Raw genomic sequence first — 17,518 nt, 5'->3', positions numbered from 1 at the left:
AGTAACAATTTCCAGTGAAATTATCAATTGGGTTTGGCAAAACTAAGCATTTGGGTATTGATCTGATACCGGTCATAATTGACGATGTCAACACAAATATCGATACGTTTTGTAAATGCAGTTAATGTGATATGAAACTCAAAAATCTCAATTATTTTTAATTGCTGCAAATGTTAACATTAAGGTAAAAACTGAATTAGGACATTTTCAATTAAACGGAAAATGGTTTATTAGACTAAAAACTTCTTTAAATTAAATAAAAAGTGAAGAAGTGAATACAAAACAGTCAACAACCAAAAAAAAAAAAATCAATTATCTATGATGCAAAAGTAAATGAAAATGTTTAACAATTATAAAAAATTGTAGAAATATGAATTATTACTAACTTCTTAGCCTTTAAATAGAACAATAAAAACAAAAAGTAACTTGTCAGAAACAACTCAGCCTTTAAATAGAGTGTAAATAAGGAGAACAGTGCATGCCGTCTGCATGCTTCTCTGCTGCTGCTGGTGAGAGTGGTGAGGCAGCGACTCAGCTCGGCCCTTTTTGATCATACAGAAAAGTTTCAAATAAAAGAGGAAATATCTGCGAGCCGGTACTGATCCAATACCATCTTGAGATCGATACTATCGCTATTTTGGATTGATCCACCCAGCACTAGCTTATACTAAGCCTGCACTGCAAAAACTATATCTCAAGAAGTTAAAGTTTTTTTTGTTTAAAAAAAAAATCAAAATCTTGCTTACTAAAATATCTAGGACAGCGTTTTTCAAAAGTAAAAATCATCATAGTTTAAGACAGCATGTCTTTGGTGGCTACATTTATTTTTCTTTGAATAAGACTTCTCGCTAAATCCATTTTTCTTATCCCGTTGACAACCGCTGCTCTGCGACAGTCTGCCGATCTGTCCAGAGCTTACCACGCCTTTGCCCAACAGATTTTGTAGACGAGCTCTGGTAAACCCCCGAGACTCCAGCAGGTTAAGAAAATGGATGGAAATTCACGTGCCCAAAGCTGAGATCCTGATTGGCTGATGCGGTGCAGCGACCTTTCGAACTTCTGTGAAATGCATCCGGACATTCAAGCGCTGTGCGTGCTCGCCCCGTCAGCGGTCTTATAGAAGCCCATCCACTATCAATGGAAAGGCAGAATTATGTTGATGAGAATCAACGTAATGAACAGAGTAGAAGTAATTGACAAGTCCTAAGACAATAGACTTTTACTGAAACGAAGCACCGAAATGAGGAACCGATTGCAGCAGCTTCTTTTGGTTTTGGGGGAACTGCATAAATCATAACTGTTCCTACTTGGAACAAAATTTCCTGACAGGTGTTATCAGGAAATAATGTTCTATGAAGCAAATACACCCCCACATTGTAAGATAAATAGCGATGGCCCCTAAACTGATCCTTGTGGAACACCATAATTCACCTTCAGAGACTTCATTGCACTTTTAGAATGAACATTTCACGATGATAACCTGTCGTGCATTTGTATTGTAAAGTATAAATACAAAGCTAACCCTTTAACACCTGACACTTCTTTTGAAAAACGTATTGGTTTCAGTGTGTCGTATTCTGTATGCATATAATAGGTCTACATATGATTAAGAGAAATTATGACTGAATTATTTACATGTATGCACATTTTTCAATCAACACATGACTAGTTTTCCTGAGTTTTATATATTTCTGTAAAGATATCTGTTGTTTGTCTTGTTTGGTTCTATTTTTGTTTTGATTGTGTAAAATAAATGAATTCAAAATCCAAATTCAAGTGATCAACTGTGTTCATATCCTGTTTTGAATCTATAAAAACTCCAATGAAATATTATTTTCATTTAATTTCAGATGCTGTTTCTTTTAAAGGGGCCATAGCATGAAAAATCTACTTTTTGAGGTTTTAAGTGCATGATACTGTTCATTCCTCACTATAAATAACCCTAAAGCGGTATTTTGATCCGTTCATTCATTTCTGAGTAATCCTCTGAAAACCTGCGCTCTCAGCAGCAGCCCCTCCCATACCCATTAAAATGAGACGGTTTTATCGTGCTGACGTCAATATGAAGTGAGCTGCCCTCTCCAGGATGAACCTGTGCGACAAGCTCCGCCCCCAAGCTAAAATGAACACACACCCACTTGTAGCTCATCTTGCATGTAATCTGCAGAGAAAACAACGGATCATATTTTAAGTAAAATGCTTTTTTGGCTGCTAGAGGTTTAGCTGTTTGTTTAAACTTCCAAAAGAAGAACCAGCACATCAGAAAACGTTTGATTTCATCTTCAGGAGTTTGCACCAGCCACTTCACAGATGACTGTTTGATGACTTTGGCATGTGTCAAAGGGGATTGGCCAAAGGACTAAATCTCTGAGCCGGCGCCATTCCTACAATCAAACCAGAAGAAGAGGCCAGACCCGTAAGTAAATCATGCAGTATACTGTAAGCATATAACGCACGAGCTATCGCTACAACTTCCACGCACGTTTCGCCTCGCGTATAGAGGGTCTTGTATTATTTCGTTAACTGTAGAAGTGTGTGGATCCTGTGTCTTCCGGATCCTACTTTGGAGGTTTTTCGTCTACAAGCCCGAACCGGGGACACGTACAGGCACTGAGGAGGCTCAGGGAGGCTCGTTGACCATCTATGGGCTGGCTCAAGTATGACATCATGAAATGGGCGGGACTGATAAGGAACGAAAGGCGGTGCCTCAGAAATCGAGTCGTTTTACTTGCGGGTATTAAAACGGTCCACAAAAATGACTCATATTTCATAAATAATTTGTTTTTTAGTGTTCTGAGGGTAATATATAATCATATATATGGATATAGTTTACTCTGAAAGGCTGAAGAAAATCATATTATAGTCCCTTTAAGAAATTGTATTAGTGAAGTGGATTTGTTTATACTCTTGAAGCAACTTTAATTTCTTCTGCAGTCTGAATTTTTTACTAAAAATATGTTGGGAGAAATCTTATATAATTGAAGACTATGTCAGACTGAAAGTATTTGTTTAAATCATCAGACACTTACCTTCTAATTAAAATCTAATTCAAAGCAGAGTTGATTTCAGTTAGTGTGTAACTCTGCAGCCTACTGACCCAGCTCGGCTGCTAACACAGGAAGAGGTTGTCCTTGGTGTCAGCGAGGTCGGCACAGAGTGAAGTCCAGACCAGGGAGGGGTTCTGGTTTGTCTGTGGCAGCCTGCTTAGTTAGTGAGAGAATGTGGATTAGAAAGGAGGGAAGCACAGGAGCGGTGTGTAAACGCGTGTGAGGAAGGATAGGGTGGTTGGGGGCAAATTGTTTTAACCCCTATTACAGCAACTGCATGGCTCTCCCCTTATCTAGGCCCCTGCAGCCACTCATTAATATTCTGTACATATGGCAGTACCTTCTGTATCATTGTCTATTAATGGGACGGATAATCGCTCATTCAATTATCAGTCGGCAAAAGAGCAGCCGTGCCGGCGCAGGCCTGGTTCACACCGTGGCACAGCCCAAAACAGAGGTGTGCCAGTGAGAAGGTGAGAGCGATAACGGGGATTACAACATATTAGCTACTTTAATAAGTCAGACACATGCAAAGCAAACAGGGATGCTTCTGCAGCTTTTCTGAACTCAGAGGGAACAAAGCAGAAGCATCTTCAGTCTTCGTCTAACTTTACTCGCCCTCTTCATCGGCGTCACAGCCGATGCATTGCCATGGAAAACAACTTTGATTGCTGCTCGGACGGCCCTGCAGACTGAAGCTCGACCCCGGAATCAGCAGGCCAAAGATCAATGAAGTGATCCGATTGAGGGTTCTGGACCCCGTGCTGCCTGTCCCCATGCAGCTCAGGCCATGGCCTGGATATGGGCAGACCACTGATAATAGTTTGACCTCTGGCTGCTTTGACCTGCTGGGACTTTGTTGAATCCACTCAAGCAGCCACACAAAAAAGAAGCAGAGACACGAGGAGGAAGAGTTGGAGCTCGCTTGTTTGGTTATCCTGGGAGTTTCTTGAAGAGGTGGGTCAGGAGACTTGGAAGTGCAATGCTGTTTTTGAATGGAAGTGTTTTGAGGAAGCGCAAGAAAGATTGGAGGTGAAATGTTAAGAAAAATCGCACAAAATCTGTAGTTTGATAAATTTGAGTGAAGCGGAGGCGACCGGGGCTGAGAAGAGCTTTTGTTGCCGCTTCCATTTTCTCCGGCGGAGAGGCGCGCTCGCAGGGTCAGAGAAGTTACGAAACTAATTAAAGCTCGGTGATTCACTGCCTGCTGCAGAGAAAAGAAAGCAAGCTGTCATTCTGATTTAGAAAAATAAATTACAATTTTAATAATGGGGGAGGATAGGGCTGCGAGAATGTCTACAGCCTTGGCGGGCTGGGGTGGGCCTGTTGGGAGAGAGGAGGGGTTGAGGGGTTTGCTGGCTGCCTACTTATCAATAGTTGCAATTTTTTTTTTTTTTGAAACCGCATCGGTAGTACATTGCGAGAGCACAAGTGCCCTTAAAAAAAGAAAACCCCGGAACATTAACATACTGATTTCATGCGCATGGCAAAGGGCCTGAGCCAATATCAGAGAGGACTCAGCAGTCCTATTGTCTGCTGGGACTCTGGTCCCCTCTGATATGAAAATTCAATTATTTTATAACTAGATCTGGCGCTGCGTTTTGACAGTCAACGGTAGCGCCTTGCCAGCTGCATCAGTGTGGGGGACCAGAGGCCCCTGATAGCGAGAGGGAGGCCATTCAAACACTGACATGTTTTTGGGGGACAAGATTGCCTAAATGTGTTGCATTTAGGGAATGAAAGTTAATCTAATGCACCACCATTATCTCACTCAGGTAATTCCAATACCACCCTCAATCGGTGTTTGCGCTCACGCACGCACCCACATACTCGCACAGCCGCTCATTCTTCGACACTTTGAATCTGATTCCCTGCATCCAGGTAATGTATTTATTTTGCAGCAGCACATCCTTCCCCAGCCGGCTGCAAACTTAATAAAACAGAAGTTGCTTTCTTATTGACATCAGCACTTTCTGGGCGGCGGAGAAAACTCAGCCAGTAGGAAAACAGTCGCTCTAGTTTTCCCAAATGCCCTCCTGAAGAATGAAGCTGTTTCAGAGTTTTCTCTCGCTGTGCACATTTAAAGAGCAAAACTTTTTCAGGAGCTACCCACACACAAACACATGCACACACATGCTGGCTCATTTTCCAGGACCTGTGCTTTCATTACCTCCACGACTCATTGTGAGTGTTCTGAGGGGGGTCGGTTAAGATTAGGGAACAGGAAGCGGCCCCCCGGTATGGCCCTCTCTACTCAGACCCTACTGTGTTGTGCTTATTAACCCAGCCAGGGAGAACGCGTACCTGCCTCCCCTCATTAGGCCGCGCTGGAGTGTGCGCTCAGCCTGCAGAAGAATGGGACATTAATTAGTATTCTCTGCAGGGGGAACTGCCATTAGCACTTAATTAGCAGTAAGAGCACCATTCAGTTGGCCAGCCAGTTAGCATCTCAACATAATATGTGTTTTTGAGTCACAGTAAAATGTTGCTAAAGATGTTATTCGTCTGGACGTGGGCTCTGCTTCCTCATGGATCTGGGTTGTTTTCTGGCTGAGGAGGCCACAGATCAAACGAGGGTTTCAGGATGGATCCTTCTCACATCCTCCTCGTGCTGCGGTTGACCTGCATGGGGCCAAATGCTGTTTTCTCATCCGCCGCTCTGAGCGGCTCAGGGTGGTAAAGTGGCCGATTCAGCGGACTCGGGTCAACTTTCCCCATTGGCCGTGGTGAAGTTCCTTTGATCTGTTGAGTAGCCATTCATCTCTGTCTTTTCTCTGTGTTCTCTGTCCAGCACCATCACCACTGAGGAGGACAAGGGAGGCTGTTAACCCACCTTGGTCCGCTCCTCGGCCTGCTTTTTTCTCGCTCTTCCTCTGTTTCTCACCCTTCCTCCCCTCTCTGCCCTCCCCAGCAGCTCTTGGAGAATCAGGCTCGGTACCTTTCACTTTCAGCAATCTGAGAGGTGGAGAGCTGTCATTTGCCAATTTGGCCTGAATGGGGCGGACAGCGGATTGAATGTCGTTTTCCCACCAGGCTGCGCCATCCATACCAGCAGGGGAGGGAGGGGGAGGTTCAGGGAGTGGGGGGTAATGCTAGGGCAAAATTAGAGCTTTGATGGCAGCTAATAGTGTGTGATGGGTGGTGCTTATGTGGATTTCCAGTACAGACGCCACAGGTCCCCAGAATCTCTGCCTGTCTGTGTCTGACACACCTGTGATATTACTCCAGCTTCTGTCTCAGAGCCGAGGTTTGGCCGGATTAGTCCAAAAAAACCATCTCTGACACTAATTCTGTCTGTGTCAAAGGACTGGAGCGGTCCTGTTTCTCTCTTCACACAGTTATCCGTGAAAAATCCAGATCAGCGCTTGAGAGAGGGAAGCGACCGCTCCAGTCTCAGGCCTAGATGACGCCAGGAAGGAGATCAGGTTGCAGGAATCATTTCTTGGTACATCCTCGTGCTCCAGGGGGAATTTTTTGTCCTTTCCTGGAATTAAGTCAGATTTCTGATTGTTTGTATTGTAAAGTTTTTTTTTCTCTTTGAAACACTTTCACTTACTTTGAGTTTAATGAACAGTTAGGAGACAATGAAAGATAACTTGTCTACTCTTTTTTGAGCAACAATTTTATTAATCTTTTTTTATTTCCTTACAAATAGCTTTTATGTCTTAAAACACAAGTAAAGATTGAGACACTTTAAAATTCAATGGCTCCTTTGATTAAAACTTAGTCGAATCATTGTATTGTTGCAAAACACTAATAATAGCTTCAATATCAATACGGTGGGTGTTTCTTGGAGTTGAAAAAATTAATAATTTTTCCACTTTCTGTTGTTGATTATCCATGAATCCGCCAATGTGAAGCGAGAAAAATTTCAGAGCACAGTTCAAATCGAAATTACTTTGACAGTGGTCTGTATTAAAAAAATGATTTATGCGATTAAAACATAAAACACAGATACATCAAATCCATTTGAGATATAAAGTTAGAATATAAAGTAACATTTTTATTGACTGTGTAATCACTCATAAACAATATTAGACAGTTATGCATATAGAACACACACGTCGCATCAAATAAATTAACAATAAGCAGGCAGAATTAGATTTTTTGATTAAAATGAAGATGGAAGTAGACAACTTTATATAATTCCACCCCAACAGAGTTCTTTTCTTTTACGTTTTTGGACAGATGGTCCTTATTAAGTGCAAATTATTTAAGTAAAAACAAGAGAAAACTTATTTATTATACTTGAAAAACATGCATCAGTTCACTCTTCATGCAACAAATGTGGTTTATCATCAGAAAACTTCAGAATATGCATTATTGCACACAGAAACTTTTGCATGATGTTCATAGAAAACAAGTTATTTTGTTCAAAAGAAATTATTATTTTCATTAAATATAATTTATTTTGGTTTTGTGTATTTCTCATCCTTGTATGTTGCTTTGAGAAAATAAAATCATCCATTTTTTTTACCATTGGATCAAATGAACAAATCCATCATCTGCTCTCAGAATTAGGATTAATCTTCAATATAAAAAAAAAAAACCTGATAAAAAGATCCAAATTCTTGTTGTTTCTCAACAAGTTTGACTTCATGGAGCTGCAGTAATCAAGTGAGAGGGCTGAAATCCACAGGCTTTACTCTTACATCCACTACAAGGATGCACGAAACTCGACACTGGAACCTGCCCAAGGCTACCAGCAAATATACGCACAAACACACACACACACACACGTCCGTATTGGAAGCATTGATATCTTCTGAAGCATGAGCAGCTCTGTGACGCTGTGACACATAGATGGTCTGAGGCCTCTTAAATATCCATATCCATCTGCAAACTTGTCAGCGGGACAATGAGGGAAACAGAACACTGTTTCCAGTGACAGAGCGTGTCATCCTGTGCAACACTAGAGAAACAGATGGATCTCTGCATGATGAAGACTCTTTGAATCAACTGAAGTTAGGCCTTTGGTTGTGATGTGTGGGCATGAATATTCATCGTTTTGGATTGACGCTGGCATGTTTTTAAACCAGTTCATCAGCTTGACTTCATTTCTGTTTTGGCTCAAGAGTGAGAAACAGAACAAATAGCTTCAAATCAGATCTGGTTACGCTCATTTCATTGCTTTTTGGTTACACATATATGCTTGTTTCCGTGCAGGGGGATTGTTCTCTTCCAGCTGCACATAAACTCTCTCCTGAGACGTTGTTTTTTTGTTTTTTGGACTCTTTCACACCAGCTCTCCCTCTTTTAAACACAATAGCCCTCTTTGCTCTCATCCTGCAAAACCCTTTCTAATGTGAAGCTCCAGGTCAGTTTTTCCTTGCCAAGTTTTGCAGCCTGCCTTGTTGTCTATTCTGCTCAGCTATTTAAAAAATGTTGAATATCAACAATGGCTTTCACTGGTGCATTGTCAACTTTTGTATGAAGCAATCTCGGCTGAATGAGATGGGTCCCAGAGCAGGGAGAGCTGGGCTGCAGTTTGCATTGCCACACCAGTAACTGGCCGGCTCTCTCACGCTTCAAGGTCCTCCGCCACACTGAGAGCAGCGATGGTGGAGGTAACGCTGTGTGTGAGTGGCTGGTGTTTCTGCCACCGTCCCGCTTCTGGGGCTCTCCTGCTGTTGAAGCTCGACGTGAGGACGGGAGCAGGTTTGCCACACAGGAGAACTTGGTGAGTGTCCTCAATTTTCTGGCCAGAGTGGGAGGAGGTTTGTAGAAAGGAGTGGAACGAAGAGGGAGGGGGCTTTCGAGAAGGTGGTGTGGAAGGCTTTGTGTTCAATGAGTTTGGGTCTTTACTCATAAACCAGATTTGTGAGGATTCTACCTCATTTTACAAAAAAAAATAAATTTCTTCAGGAAGTCACCTGTTGGTTTTCATGGATAATCTCCTCTAAATCAACCCCCTATAATAATTTTGATCTTTTTTAAACAGAAAACTGACCATTTAAGTGTCCCTCCTGGTGGGTTTTCCATCCTGGATGCATCAGTGACTTCTTCAGAGCTCTGTGTCTGTGTTTTTATGTGTGAAGGAATGGATGAAAGCTCGCTCGCAGATAATAGTAGCTTAGGGGCTTTGTCCTGCTGTCAGCCAGGAGAGGAGCCAGCCTGGAAATCTCTCCAATGCAGCGGCAACATGTTGTATGTTTCATTGACATATCAGTCTGTGGGGCAATGAGCCGTCACCTCTGCACCTCCTCAGCACACTCCAGCGTGTGTGTGTGTGTGTGTTTCTAAAAGACTGTCATGAGAAGTTCAAATGGACAAAAAAACTCTATTTAGTGATTTTCTTTTTAAATGATTTGTTTTATTGAATCCCCTACTGACAGACAATGACTTAATTTAGGTTGGAAAGCAGAAAAATATTTCAAAAATAGCAATTGTGATCTCATTTTTCCTATTTTAAAAAGCAAATAAAATACATGTTTCGAACACCCTTTATGGCTGTCCTCTGGCTCACCTCGTGGAGCTCAACCCAAAGCAAGGTGACCAAATTCATCTCAGGCCAGGGCATCCATCATCCTGTCTGTGCGGCCAGCTTCCCACCTTAGTTTGCTCTTCTCCTGCGAGACTTACCTTTAATCAAATACGCAGTAATCACCACACTTATCTCAGCATGCTCAAGGTAATTAATATATTTAGAGGGCGATGGCTAACTCTTAATTAAATTATGCCCGTTTTAATGAGACCTTGACTGGAACTAAATTTATGACCATTATCTGCTTAATCAAGTGCTTGGCGTGCAACAAGGATTTGTCATTTTCTCCCAAATCCCAGTCAGATTACACATTACGGCGCTGATGATTTATGTATCATTTTAAACTTTATTTGTTTCTAATTTAAGATTTCATAAATTACCTTTCATAATTACCCTAACCTGCTGTTTTCCTCCTAAAAGGCTCCATTTTTTATTTTTGCAATTAAGGCTGTATCGCTGTTACATATTCATTTGGGGAGAGAAAACAGATAACTTGGCGGCATTAATCATATTACAAAATTGGGTGTATCTAATTAATTACAGTTAGGCTGCAAATTAATTGTGCATCCTCACAATATTATCTTAAACTAATGGAGGCCTGACAAAAAGGGCTGTTTCCCTTTTTTTTAAGGGGCTAGATTAGTGGGATCTTAATTATGACTAAAACAAAAGAGGGCCGCTCATTTGGGCACGGTGGAAAGCAAAACGTGGCGACTCAGCACTTTCTTCCAAACAAAAAGACAGAAAGTTTCCTTTGTTTGTAGAGAAACTGAACATGGCAACGATTCAAGGGATACATGGAAAATAATGAGCTCTGTAATTAGCTCGGGGGCTTGTATCAGTGCGTAAAAATGATTATCACATGGTTTGATAGTGCCTTCCACATGCGGCGGGGGATTATAACTTTCATTTACAAACTGACTTCAGCACTCCGGATTTTGACCATTTAAAGTAATAGAAACAGAAGGAGAGTGAGGTGTAAGTTGTGACTGTTGGTGATGGATGAAAAGCGCGCAGATTACAGGATCAAGTGTGGGCTGAAGAGGATCAAGCGCAGACTTTGTTCCTGACCAAACACACGGAAATCGTGTTGCGCAATGACTTTATGGACTGCAAGCAGAAAAAAATGGTTTTTTTTACCCCCCAAATTTTCAGCCTAATTTAATCAAATAATTCACTTTTTTTCATTTAACGCATCATAAACCAAATGTGTGGATTCCTCTAATCTCCGCAAAAATACATCAAAAAGCTATAGTCCTTTCTTTTAATGATGTCCCTCTGGAGAAAAAAGGTTTGTGTCATTTATGGGAATTGAAGGATCAGTTTACACGCCGCTGCACGTGATTACGCAGAGTGCTCTTGTTAAGCTGCTGTGTGATCAAACATGTCTGAAATGATAAGCAGCTGCGAGCCAAAGGTGTCGAGTTGGAGCCCTGTTCCGCGCGCAGAGCGAGGTGGAGCAGAGTTGGGTGGTCGCGCCCGCCGCCGCTCAGCGCAGTGGCGGGTTAAAGAGATTACAGCGGGTCTGCGTCAGCAGGCTGGGCCTTGTGCGTACACGATAACATAATGAGGAAGGACAAGCTCCAGCAGCGAGGGGGGGTGGTGTGAAGCATCCTTGTTTTACAAGAAGTTGAAGCCCTCCTGCATTTCTCAACGAATGCAAGAACACGAGAAGAAACCCCAAATAAATAAAACTTGCTGCAAAGAGCGCGCCATGCGTTCACACGTCTTCTCAGTCTGTTTTGCTTCTGTTTAAGGTCTCTGATCCGGTTTATTTGCACCTCGGATCGCATCAGAGATGATCAATCTGGTAAGTTTAAATTTAGAAGACGAAAAGTTGTTTTTTTCTGTGTCATTCTATTGAAAAAAAAATCAGTTTTAATTCGGCAACTGAACAAAACAAAAGAAAATCATGTGTGGAAAAAAGAGTTAAACTTTTGTTCAGAAATCTGCAGTTCATTTGATATTTTCTGCCAATTTGTGGAATAAAAAAAAACTTGTTGCTGCATTTTTCAATCCAGCTTCAACAGGTAAAATTGTGCAGATCATGAATGATTTCAAGTGATGGCATCAAGTTAAAACGACACGTAATTCCACTATTTTCACCTCTAACTCCTCAATAACACTCTGTCATTGACAAAACTCGCCTGATGCAATGAGGAGGCGATAATAGCAACACATTTCTTGCTCTAAATGACCCGTGAATATTATTTTACCTGCGCTGAACTGGGAGGACGCAACCATTCACGCCACACAATGAGAACAACAGAGCGTGCGTAAATTGCATCTTCATTTGCATTCGCAGTCCAAAAAAAAAAAAAAAATGGGTGGGAAGGGGAGGGAGAAATGATGCAAATCTTAATGAGACAGTCCCCATTGTGGCTTTAATTAAAAAGCATTTCCTTGTTAATTACTGTTTCGCGAAGGCCTTTCTGGGCTGAAACAAAAAAAAAGTTACTCACTCTGAGGGTCCGGGGGTCTTGAACTGGATGCATCCAAACATTGTCGCGTGGTTGGGATGCAGCTTTCGATTGTAAAAATACCTGACCTGAAATAAAAAGAGAAAAAAATGCAACAAAACGTTGAAAAATTGCAATAAAATAAATTACACATAAGCAGGAGGAGCGTAAAAAGATGGAGATAAACGTGTTTGTGTCATATTATTAAACTAAGCGGTTTTTATTTCATTTAGGAGATTATCTTAATATTTCAAATACAATTTTCTCCGAATAGTGTTGGATTCTTTTATTAAATATTCTAGAAAAAAGGCCCAAAGGATAATATTGCTATGAAGTTGTATTTATTTATATTTGTTCTAAATAATTATAATTATAGGGAAAATTGCAAAAAAAAATATTTAAATTGTGGGAAAAAAAAACTTGAGCACTTCAATTTTGATAGATTTCCATTCTCCCTGCTGTCACTGAAGTTTTTGTGAATTTTAAGGTTACTTTTACGCTTCGTGCTGACACGCCGTGCGCCCTGGGAGACCCCTCAGGGCTGTGGGGGCTCCGTGCTGGTGGTCCTCCATTCCTTAATTAGGAAATTAGCTGCACAGAGGCCCTCATTATGAAACTCCAGGTTACTCCTGATGCTTTCTGCTCGCCCTCTCTCTGCTGCCGGTCAATTTCCATAAGGAGATTACATGCGGATCAGCGCTGAGATGTGCCCTGATAAACAAATAACTGCTCCCTGAGAATTAGATGATTACTAATTGGACGTAACTTTTATTGCTCCTGCTCTGTTAGTCACGCCCCATTGACCGGGTAAATGAAATACGCGCAAAGATTGTCTCATTTGAGCAGGTTCACTGCAGCTTAGAGGGTTTTTTTCCTTTTATTGGAGAATAATTAAATTTCTATTTTAGTGTTGGCAGAAAGTCTTATATTTTTCTTTTAAAAAATCATTTTTTAGCTATTAAAAGTCATGGATGATCTGAAGTAAGTTTTTTTATCCTCACGGTTTTGTGGGCTTGCATTAAACTTTTAAAAATATTTTATCTTCCAGAAATCCAGATTTTAAGTGATAAATAATTTTTTTATTTGTTTTGGTTTTTTTTCCTTCAGGGAAACCTTCAAGTTTTTTTATTTTATTTTACGCATTCTGAGGGTGCATAAATGTGCATAAATGCGGGGCCCTCTGCGGTGCGCCTGCAGAGGGCCGTATCTCCCGCACTTGTATGCACGCTGCTCCAGGATGGCCGCGCAATCCCACGCGCATACCAGAGCGATCCGCGCACATCCCGGGGCGTCAACGGTCGCTTTCGATGGCCGATCCGCTCTCTGCCATTAGCAGGTGTGAGCTTTTCCCGCGTCCTGGGCGGTTTCAGCGAGAGTCATTTGTTAGGCGACGCATGCAAATAAGAAGAACCTGGATGATTGTCCTCCATCCTAATCATTCTGACGGACATTAACACTAGAACAGAGTCGGCAAACAGCGGCAGACTGGATCTGGATGAGGTGAGGCTCAGTTCCGGCCTGAACTTTTGCTCAGGTTCCCTCCACAAGAGGTCGTTGATGTATTAAAGTTTCAGAGGATTCAAAACCATGAAGACACATTTAACCAAACATTGATTTTTTTAAAGTTTCTTTTTCCCTCAACTTCTCAACTTCTTCAACGTCTCTTTCAACAATGCACCTTCAGAATTAAACTTTTATTCAAGGACTCATTTGCAGTTTTAAATAACAGAATAGCGACCTCTCCTTATTTAGTTCTGTTTTTAAGTTATCTCATGAGGATTTTGTACGTTTTAAACACATCAAAAATGTTTTAAACATGGAAGCTTAGAAATTAAAATCAGGGAAACAGACTTTCTTGGGAATAAAGTAAGTTTAAAAAGATTATTTATTGTTTAATCTTCGCAGAGACCGACACCAACAATTTCTGCTTTTACGCACAGTTTAAATTGTTTTTCATCTTTCCTTAGAAATGTACTCCTCAAAATATTTTATTGACACAGTTTTTATAATTTCATACCGTGACATGATTATTTTGTTTGTGAAAACCAAAACTACTCACGGGGTTCCACTTAAAAAACACATTTGACGCAGAAATTACGCGCAGCTAAAGTATTATCAGTGACTGACACAAATCTCCTATTTTTTCACAATAACATTATAAATGCATCATGTTTGCAGAGATTGTCGGGCTGCGCTTTAGTTTTCAAACTTCGCTTCTCCCTTCCCTCCCTCTTTTACCCTAACAGCTCCGCGCGCTGCGGTTGGATGTTGGAGCTGCGCGCGGATTGGCTGGTCGCTCTTCATTGTGAGACTGTCAAGCGGGATCACATGATCTGGCCTCTAGGCCTATTAACACATGAGCTTGGCGAACAAGTTTACAGACTTGTATTTCAGCGCCCAGGAGCAGAGCAGCTGTGAGCGCTGAGAGAAGCACGAGCACCTGCGGGCGCGTTCAGGCACTACTTTTTGCGCTTCTAAGAGGAGACTGATCAGTAGGTCACCACCACCTCTCTTGACTCTTGGTGTCGTTTTGAGAACTTTTTTATGTGCTTGGCAGTGATCACCTAAAGTTGCCTGAATGTATAACATGATGGAAACCGAGATCAAGACCCCGCTCCCGCAGTCTAACTCGGGTTCGGCGGCGGGCGCCAAGAACAACAGCGCCAACGACCAGGAGCGGGTGAAGCGACCGATGAACGCCTTCATGGTCTGGTCCCGGGGGCAGCGCAGGAAGATGGCGCAAGAAAACCCCAAAATGCACAACTCTGAAATCAGCAAGCGGCTCGGAGCTGACTGGAAACTTCTCACCGACGCGGAGAAGAGGCCGTTCATCGACGAGGCCAAGCGTCTGCGGGCGATGCACATGAAAGAACACCCGGATTACAAATACCGTCCACGCAGGAAGACCAAAACCCTGCTCAAGAAAGACAAGTACTCCCTGCCAGGTGGACTGCTGGCGCCGGGAGCCAACGCGGTCAACAACTCTGTGTCTGTGGGGCAGCGGATGGATGGTTACGCGCACATGAACGGCTGGACGAACAGCGCGTACTCCCTCATGCAGGACCAGCTGGCCTACCCTCAGCATCCCAGCATGAACAGCCCCCAGATCCAGCAGATGCACCGGTACGAGATGGCAGGGCTGCAGTACCCGATGATGTCCTCGGCGCAGACCTACATGAACGCGGCTTCCACCTACAGCATGTCCCCGGCGTACACGCAGCAGACCGGCAGCGCCATGGGCCTCAGCTCCATGGGCTCCGTGTGCAAGACCGAGCCCAGCTCTCCGCCGCCGGCCATCACCTCCCACTCCCAGAGGGCGTGCTTGGGGGACCTGAGGGACATGATAAGCATGTACCTGCCCCCCGGCGGGGACAGCGCGGAGCACTCCTCCCTGCAGAGCAGCCGGTTACACAGCGTCCACCCGCACTACCAGAGCGCAGGGACGGGCGTCAACGGGACGCTACCTCTCACTCACATCTGAGATCAGACAGACTTGCTCAAAGGTACTCGGATACTTGAACTTTTTTTGGTTGCTAAAACAAATAATAAAAAAGCTGTTCTGTACCATTTGAACTGAAAATGGATCGGAACCGAACCGCAAAGAGGCATTTTAGCACACTAGAAGCAATCAACCCAACTAGAAGAATTGGACTTCTAATATTTGATGCCATATTTTCTGTCAATAAAAAGGCATGTGGCCTCGTGAAGGGGCTGGTGTATTTCAGAGAAGCTGGATGGACAGTTCTTCATAAATGTTTACATGTCATGTAGAATGTCAGTCGTCTCCACTGTGTCCACATTTTGTAGATTTTCTGTTTTTTCCTCCCAAGAGCTAGACTAAAAGAAGTGTAAAGACTGTGCGGGCGCAAACGCAAGCTTTATTTATAGCATTATATTTTTTTGTTTATTTTTTTTTTCCTTTTAGCTTGTGAACCCCGATGTTTTTGTCAAGAAAAAAGAAATGTTAAAATCTGTTTTTCATTTTTATTTAGTAAATTGTTCCGTGATTTTTATTTTTTATTTTGGAGTGTCTCATTTAAACATTTACTCAAAAAAAAGTTTATTTAAACTGACGTTTCTACACATTTTAAGACCATCCTCTATTCTTAAATGCTGAATAAATTTTTACGAAACGTGAAATTGTGACTTGTGTTTTGTGTGAAAAAAGCCAAAAATGTGTAAATGTTCGTGAGACATCATTTTATTCTGCATATAAATAATATTTTTTTGCATGAATAATATTGCAAAAAGACAAATATTTGTAATATATATTATTTAAAGGTGTGCAGGTGGAGAGAGGTGTCTTTTAGAATTAAATCAGGTGCAATAATAACACAAAAAATTCGAGGTTAAATCAAAATAAAAAAAAATAGTTTTATAATTAATTTACTACATTTAAGCTAATTTTCAAAATAAGAATCTTGTAGAAACTGCAGCTTTTTAACAAAATGTTAACTAAATGTCTAAATAGTGAAATCGTTTTGCATGTTTTCTCTTTGCATTTAACTAATAAGAATTTTCACAAATTTAGAGGAAATAGCAGAAAAGGATGAAAACACAAAGAATCGTTTGATCGAGTTCCATGCAGGAGTTCTCAAATAAGAGGCTAAACTTTTCTACTGGCATCAGGGTCAAAATAAAAGTTCGGACATTCAGTCCTTCTGGAAAACATATGAGTTTCCCTTGAGTGGACAAAGAAGAGAATTTCTACCTTTCTGGATTTAAGTTCTTCTTTATTTATTCTTTTTCTGAATGAATTTATTTACAACCAATTTCAGTGTCCTAAAAAGCAATGGGGTATCACTCAAAACCTACTGAGATTTTCCAGTTTGCTCATGTCAACACATAATAACTTCACTAATTTACGTTGTAACTGGTAAATCTGATTGTTTTTTAAATAAATTAAATGGTCACAGTAAAAGACAGCGGTTCAAAACATCCATTTATGGTGATGCTGTGGAAAATCAGGGATAATATTTTAACTTTAGTTTGTCACAAAATAATCACAGGTTGAAAGTTGCTTTTCATTAGAAAATCCTAATCTAATCTGCTAAGTGATCTTTGATGCATCTGGAGTATCAGTCAAATGTTCAACTGACATTGCAAATTGAAATGTGGTTAAAATGTTTCCTCTCAACAAACTGAAGATCCCGCATCTCCTAACCGGAGCGCTCCAAAAGCACCTTTTGCGGGGCACTTTCAGAAACTCAAACCAGGAGGGCAGCAGCAGTGGCTGCCCTGCCTTCCCACACTCCCTGCAGGACTGGATCCGCAGCTCAGCACAGCAGCCTGGATTAGTCCCACACACCTTTGTGGAGGGAAAGCTTATCCAGACCTCCCTGTATTCACTGACAGGGTTTAAGTCAGCCTAGCGTGCCAGCAGCCTCCCGCCACCTAACCTCACTCTCCTACTCATTTTTTTGTAATAAGCAGCTTTTCTTTTAGTGGTGGTGGAAGCGTTTTTGGTGTTTCGACAGCAGCGATCACAGCTACCAAAGAGAATTTGTTTACTGTGTCACCAGGAGGAG

At 41.8% G+C, this 17,518-nt stretch overlaps 1 protein-coding gene across 1 annotated transcript; it reads left to right on the top strand.

The window, feature by feature from the left end:
* Window positions 1-14,233: 14,233 nt before the first annotated feature.
* Window positions 14,234-16,130, top strand: sox3 (SRY-box transcription factor 3). Its single transcript, XM_024266756.2, has one exon. It carries the CDS (start codon window positions 14,569-14,571, stop codon window positions 15,469-15,471), a length of 903 nt encoding a protein of 300 aa, XP_024122524.1. The 5' UTR covers window positions 14,234-14,568; the 3' UTR covers window positions 15,472-16,130.
* Window positions 16,131-17,518: the final 1,388 nt, after the last annotated feature.

This window comes from Oryzias melastigma, linkage group LG10, assembly GCF_002922805.2.
Source record: "Oryzias melastigma strain HK-1 linkage group LG10, ASM292280v2, whole genome shotgun sequence".
NCBI classification, from domain to species: domain Eukaryota; kingdom Metazoa; phylum Chordata; class Actinopteri; order Beloniformes; family Adrianichthyidae; genus Oryzias; species Oryzias melastigma.
This window is presented reverse-complemented; position numbering and strand designations above follow the sequence as displayed.

Excerpts from the sequence above, each read along its gene's own strand:
- sox3 (XM_024266756.2), top strand. The coding sequence starts at position 14,569 with ATGTATAACATGATGGAAACCGAGATCAAGACCCCGCTCCCGCAGTCT.